Source organism: Agrilus planipennis, unplaced genomic scaffold (assembly GCF_000699045.2).
Source record: "Agrilus planipennis isolate EAB-ADULT unplaced genomic scaffold, Apla_2.0 scaffold247, whole genome shotgun sequence".
NCBI classification, from domain to species: domain Eukaryota; kingdom Metazoa; phylum Arthropoda; class Insecta; order Coleoptera; family Buprestidae; genus Agrilus; species Agrilus planipennis.
This window is the reverse complement of record NW_020442433.1, coordinates 163,264-170,594: the sequence shown is the minus strand read 5'-3', so window position 1 is coordinate 170,594 and position 7,331 is coordinate 163,264. Positions and strand designations below refer to the sequence as shown.

General features: G+C 38.1%; 1 protein-coding gene across 1 annotated transcript in view; it reads left to right on the top strand.

Moving 5' to 3' along the window:
- Positions 1-7,331, top strand: part of LOC108740255 (SWI/SNF-related matrix-associated actin-dependent regulator of chromatin subfamily A containing DEAD/H box 1 homolog) — a 30,791-nt gene that overhangs the window by 2,753 nt on the left and 20,707 nt on the right. Inside the window, exons 2-5 of the mRNA XM_025980293.1 lie at positions 2,102-2,201; positions 2,259-2,424; positions 2,479-2,657; positions 6,779-6,972. Coding sequence (XP_025836078.1) covers positions 2,194-2,201; positions 2,259-2,424; positions 2,479-2,657; positions 6,779-6,972 — 547 coding nt within the window. The 5' untranslated portion in view covers positions 2,102-2,193. The remainder of the gene's footprint in view (positions 1-2,101; positions 2,202-2,258; positions 2,425-2,478; positions 2,658-6,778; positions 6,973-7,331) is intronic.

Below are 7,331 nucleotides of genomic sequence, written 5' to 3'. Positions count from 1 at the left end.
ACCAGAGCCGGGCAAACTCGGATCTTTTGCATCCCGAGTGATCCTCAAGGTTAACCAAGTAGCTCCTCATTGATCCTGCGAGTGCGAGTGAGATGATTCTTTCCTTTTCTTATCCCTTCCATTTCGTAGGTGAGTCCCCTCTTCCATAGCCAAACCCAATAGTTTTGCGAACGTAGTAACGAAAATTTTCGTAGGTATTATTTAAGTTGCGAGAGTGGCTTCGCTCGTCTACGGGATGAAGGGGCTTGATATGGAAGGGAGAAGAAAAACACAAAACAAAATTATTCATTACTGCTTACTCTCTCGTACTCATTGAAGGGTATGGAGTGACTCAAACTAACCTCATGTAGCGGCTCCTGCGAAGTTAAAGTTTGCTCGGCTCTGTTCTAGTGCAGCGATATGGGACGGATTTATGAAACAGGGCCGAAATTGAAACCTGTACTTTCTACTACGTGAAACAGAAAATTTTTGGACATGCTAGCATTTACTTAATTTTCTTGTTTTACAGTGCTCTATCACCTTCTGCAAGCTTGGCACTTATTTCTGTTGCACCCTGCATAGACGGAATCTGGACTCATTTGAAGATAAGGAGGGAGGAGGAGAAAAATAAAAAAAATGTAGGTCTATCCTATGAATATATTCCCGAAATGTATAGTATTTTATGTAAATTATATCGTTAAAAGTTAAGTTAAACGACATTTTCTTCGACTTCTCCTCCCCCTTCTCCCTTATCTCAAAACGAGCCTAGATTCCGCTTATGTATTGTATAAGAAAAAATGCTCTATATTACATGAAAAGCTGATATACTAGGCAGGAGAAGGTTGGGATATGTTTTTTTTTTTATTGTTAGCTCTAGCTAACACGATTTTTTCAAGTGCAAGCCTCAAATGGACATGGCCATCTACTTCATGTTTACCCAATCTTAATAGCAAAATATATTGAAGTGTGTGTAGCAAAATTTGTACAGGATGTTGATTTTATTTGCTTTATTTAATTAAAGTTAATTACAGTAATTGTTACAAGACCTCTGTTATTTCAAAAATATTTTAGTTCTAAAGTTATCTTTTTCTTTCTACCTTGAATATGGCTTTCCATCCCTCAAAACCTATTTATATGATCACGCATTCCCTCCACTTAATAATTAATTTTCCAATCACTTCGTTGCATTCATTAACGGTCATTTTAAAATCATCCAATCATATTTCTGTAAAAGTCAACGGCCCTAACGGAAAATTAAGTATTAGTAACCAACGGTTTTTAATGTTTATAAACAACAATAAGTTAAACAGTTGCAACGGTTAATCAATAAATATCGATTATCGTGACATTTCCTTTACATATTGTCGTCTAAAATATAACATGTGTTGATAGCACACATGTTGATAACAACACCGTCAACTTTTGACGTCTAGAAAATCTGGTTTTCTTAGTCGCTATGCATGTTGGGTCATAAAAATTGGTTGAGTAGTTTCGGAGTTTATCCCGGACAAAAATTATATATGTAGATAAATAATAGATAAAAATCGATAATGTTATGAGAGTAATCCCACCGACTAAAAGTCATCTTCCTCACTTATTATAGGACTATTGCTTATCTTCAGCTAAAAAAGGACATAAAACTCGCATTTCCAGTTTACGACACATACATAGGACACAATATTTCGAGGAATTGTACACGCTTGTAGCCAAGTGTTGCTAAAGTTTCTGAGTCGTGCTGTTCCATATCTGCCGCCTTTTTGGTCGCCTTCTAGATATGGTCCGGGGTTCGGGTACTTTAAGTACTGAAAAGTAGCCACTTGATCCCAACTAATTCTTTAGTAGTCTGCCCTAGGTTAAAACACTAAGGTTTATTGTACGAATAGTTGGTTTGAAAGCATTTTCGAGTTGGCAACTTTAAACAATGACTAAAATTTATCGATGACTAGTGTTATTTTAAGTTTGTAGAGTTACAGTCCAAGCTAGAAGTGGACTCACGTATTTGTTGTTTAATATTTATTTGAATTTTTTGTGTATAAATAAATAAACATTTAGTGTAAATATGCCTTTTGTTATAGTACTATTTAAATGTAGCGGTGTGTATGTATATATGTGTATGCTTTAGGAGTCAAAAATAAACAGAAATTACGAATAGAGCGTAATGTTGTGAAGACACAGGAAGTTGAGGAGGAAGCGGTTTTTATTAAAGAGGAACCTATGGAAGAGTGAGTAATTAAATAATATGTCTTAGTTTTTTCTAACAAATGTATTAAAATTTTTAGTTACACAGATTCAAATATTTTGGATGAGTCAGATGAAAGAGTTTTGAACTTCTTTCAAAACGCGACTTTTGAAGAGCTGAAATTCCTTAATACCAACCCAGACAAAGGACATGACGTTGCTGAAAAAATTTACGGCTTAAGGCCGTTTGCGAATTGGTCGGATTTGGTAGTATTTAACTAGTCTATGATAGTTAAATTGCTTCTTAACTTTTTTTTATAGGAACTCCAGTTAAAGAAAAGTTTTCCTCATGATATGGTAGCAATTGCTAAAGAAATGTTTAATGTACAGTTAAAGATTGATCAAATATTGGAAAGAACGAAAACAATATCGGAAGATGTTAAAAAGGCTCTACAAAAGACTTCTGTTGTTACGCTTCAGCCGAAACAGCTTTTATATTTGTAAGATTGTGAATCTTTATTATTTAATTGATATTGATGCAGAGAAGTAATATTACGACACATAAATAGTATTTTAATGTTAGGTGGTAATATTATTCTGGCTAATTTTTTATTCAAATTATTACGAATCAGAAACAAGAATCAAAAGTGAATTGTAGGTATATTGAAGGAATCTTGCTTCAAAGTAATACTAACGCCAAAGGAAGAACACAGACACCTAATTTATAGTAAGCAACATCGTCTAAGGTGCTGTTGGAGGTTTTGTGACAAATGGAAACGAAACACTCGTCTAAATTTTAAACAACCGATTTATTAAACTCAGTGAATGAAAAAATAAAAAGTAATCGTGTACAATGGTCGAATCATAACTGCACTGTAACGGGAACGAGAGCGCTGATGCGCCTGTGAATAGGATGGTGGGCGTAACCGGCGAACCACGTGATCTCCAATACTTCCCCTCGACCAACAGCCGCAGAGAAAACCACCGAGTTATCTTTGTCTACGAGGTTCCAAACCAAGACCTTGGACACACCTCTCGTGCTTCGGCCTTGCTACCGTCGGTTGCTTCCGGGACTCCCAGCTCATCGCTGCGCCGTTCATGACGAATGCGTACCCTCTGTACGACTTCCGATCCACGATGCAGTTTCCCCAGTCAGCGTCCACGAACATCGCTGCTGGATCATCGGACTTGGAGAACAGGAGACCCAGGTCGCGTGTCTGCGAGATATCGCAAAACACGCTTTGCAGCATTCCAGTGCTGTTCCTCGTGGCAGTCATTGAACTGCGATAAAGCACTCACCGCGTGATATGTGCCCACTGACAGATACATTAGAGCTCCTATCAGTTGGCGGTAGGAGAAGCTCTCAGCTTGTTCGTCAGACTTCTCGTCCTCCTTCCGCAGCTTCGTTCTCGGTTCCATGAGCGTACTGACAGGCCTGCATTCTGACATGCCCAATCTCCAAGATCTCGTCGATGTATCCTTTCTGGAAAATCCTCATCTCGTTGGCGCCTCTCTCGAAATCCAGCCCAAGCAATACCGCACGTCGCCTAAGTCCTTGATCTCGAACTTGGTCTTCAGGAAGTCTCTCACTTTTCAATGGCCATCCACGCTAACCGCAATTATCGCCGTTTCTTTCGCTCTTATCTCAGCCGTTGCACTGCTCACCAATTTTAGCCGTCCCGTCTCGCTTTCGTCCAGCTCGGTAAATCTCGTCGCGTCGCCACACAGGTGAGAAGTGCATCCGCTGTCGAGGCACCAGACGTCCTCGACACCGCTCGTTGCGATCTGGCACGTATCGCCTTGGCCTTGCAGTTAGCTGCCTTGTCTCCCTTAATTCCACACTTTGAGCACTTGTAGGAAAAAAAGGTGTCCTTGTCGCTCTTCCCGTTCGAGTTCCGAGCTTGCTTCGGTCGATGCTTTTTTTTTACCGGGATCCTTCCTATTTGCGAACATGGCACCTTGATCAACAACCGATGAAGCGTTGTTTCTCGCGTGGCTTTACTCGATTATTTTGGTGCACAGGCTCTCAATGGTTGGCAATTCGTCTCGACTCTCGATTGCGATTCGAAAACTTTCGAAATTTGGAGGCAAACTGTACAGCAGTTGGATGGTGAATTGATCCGGGTCCAGTGTGACGTCCATTCTGGATAGCTTGTCGACGTTTCCGAAGAAGTTGCTAAGATGATCGCGTACATCACTACCTTCTGTCATCTTCTGAATCATCAGACTTTTGAGCAACTCGGCCTTGCGAGCCGGCTCCTTTTACTGATTTGTGCTTCCCAGGTTGAGTCACACCTCGCGAGACCTTTTACAGTGTTTACTGTCATCAACTGGTTGTCACTGAGCGATAGAGTGATGTCGGAGAGAGCTTTCTTGTTGTTCGTCAACCAGTCTTGTACGTCTACGTCGTTGACATTTTTATTTTTCGTCGGATCTGGTTTGGTCAAAGTTCCGTTGACATAAACCCACATACCATTCTTGACTAAAACGGCGCGGATCCTCAGTTTCCACATATCATAATTATCTCGGCCTAGAGCCTCAATATGCACTGAACCGTTCGCACTCATGTCCTTACTTTTATTTATCACGATGTATATTATTGTCCGAAACACCGGTGATTACAATCTTGCCGCGTGTTATTATCCGAAACACTCACGATCGCTTTGTTACACACAACAAACAAGTTTAACCGCGTCGCGTGTTATTGTCCGAAACACTCGCGATATACTTTTTGTTCACAATCGATCGGGTACACAATGTCCAAGAACGCGTCTTTTGTTCTTTCATGCTTCACCTCGAAGCTTCTCGAAAAAACAAGATGACTGCCGCGCCGACACGCCGTTCTCTTGAATGTTGACTGGTCATGTTGAGGTTATTCTCTTCGGTTTATTCAGACCCGCGTGTTTATTTGCCTGGGCCCATAACCTGTTGGAGGTTTGGTGACAAATGGAAACGAAACACTCGTCTAAATTTTAAACAACCGATTTATTAAACTCAAGAATACAAAATAATTGGAATGAAAAAAATAAAAAGTAATCGTGTACAATGGTTGAATCATAACTGAACTGTAAACGGGAACGAGAGTAAACGAGAGCGCTGATGCGCCTGTGGATAGGATGGTGGGCGTAACCGGCGAACCACGTGATCTCCAATAGGTGCAATTAGTGTATTTTTTTTATTTATATCATAAACACTATATAGATGTTTTTGAAATAGGTAACAAGCTTGCAGGAGGGTACTATAAAACAAGAAAATTAAGTAAATGTTTTGTGGGTCGAGAGTCCACCGTTTTCTTGAAAAATGTTAGAAAGTACAGGCAAAGGTTAGTCCGGCTCTGGTACGATCACACTGGGAAATATGACAATCTTTGCTGTATTTCTTTTGTATTTTTGTACTCACATATTGTTTGTTATTTGTTAGATTAGATTAAGTAGGTCTTTTCTTAGCGATGGCGTTGGAGTAGAAGGATGTATGGATAAGTTTTTTCTGTTTTTTGTATATGAAGTCGTATATTAAAGAAATGACAGCTGTTATTTTTAGTCAAGAGTTTAATCGTTATTACTTATTTTTCGAAGTTTTGTTTAGATAAAGGTAATTTAAATAGTTTATGTTTGTAGGAGTGAAGAACATAAGTTTATTTTATGTGACTCGTTAAGTGTTTGTTTATTTTACTTATTAAAACTTTCTTTATTTTTATGAATCCCACTAACAATAAGATTCAGAATGTATAAACAAAGAGAGAGGTGATGATATACAAAAAGTGATTGCTGATGATAAAGTTGGAAATCTTCTCAATTGTAAAACATTGCTTTGATCTTTTCGGAGATTGAAAAAGAATAGGTTTCAATGAATTAACAGCAGTGGAGGTAAAATATTACCTAGGTCACACTCCCTGCTTCATAGACTGTGGTTTACCTCTGAAAAAATTCGTAGCAATGCTTTTCATGTTAGTTTCGATATTTTTAGGCAAACTCGGGATAATCTCTTCTCAGCAGACCGCTTCTGACAAAATTCACATTTATTTATATATCTATCTATCTATACTCTTGTAACCTTTCCACTTTTTCCTTAGACTTTCAATATTTTGTTTGCTCGTATAGGTAATGTAATACATGTTGTGCCCCACACCATTGGTACATATCAAAACTTTAAAATTCATAAAAGTAAAGTTTTATCCGTTGATTCGATTATTATATCGTCAACTTTTGTACATAATATATATTTTTAGTGCTTTTGCGTTTTGAATTTCACAAGTAAAACAATTTCGCTTTCAGAAGTAGTGTAAAACTTTCTATTTCGTTCCATTTTTAATAAAAGCACTAATAATTGAAAAGTTGAATTCCCTATAATTCACTGATTTTCTCATTTAGATTATATTTGTTAACAATGGATACCAACTAGCATGTATTGAAGTTTCTTTTAAACTGAAAATTTATGTTTAACCTGAGTTATAAGCAGTATTGATGTGTAGTACTGAACTAGTAGGCATTTACGCACGTAACTTTTATAAATGGTTTTTAAGCATATTTAACGCTGTTGAGCTACTATTTTGGTTTGATTCCTATAACAATATGAAAATCTAATTAATGTATATGATATAAACAGGGTATTTTTGTTGTAGATTAAAAAAATGTCAAGTGGATGTTCTAAATTGGATGATGGTGATTCATAAAGAAAATGTTAATGGAATTTTAAATTACCCATTAGGATCAGGTCGAATGCTTCAACTAATTGCCTTTTTTTCATTATTGAAGGAAAGAAAAAGAAACATAAATGGCTTGCCACATTTGGTTATTGTACCTTCCAATATTGTAGGTGAGTAAATTGAAACATTCGTGTCCTTTTATGCTTGTGTGTACTTATAATTATCTATATTGTAATGTTCGTTTCTGGAATCCTTTAGAAACTACGGATCGTTTAGTTTTCCTTTGAACTATTTAACTGTTTTCCCAGAACGTAGGTACGACATACACATTTACAGATACGGTGCACATGAAGAAAGGCGCCCGCGGCTAGTCGGCGAATCGATAAGCCGTCCACGCACACGTGTGCCTGATCGCACACAAATACGTTCGTGCTTGCTACACTGCCCCCTCCTTAAGGATGTTTCGTCCTGAAACATTTTCACTTTCCGTTCCGTAGGATAATGCCGGAATCTGCAGTTCTCGCCTTCA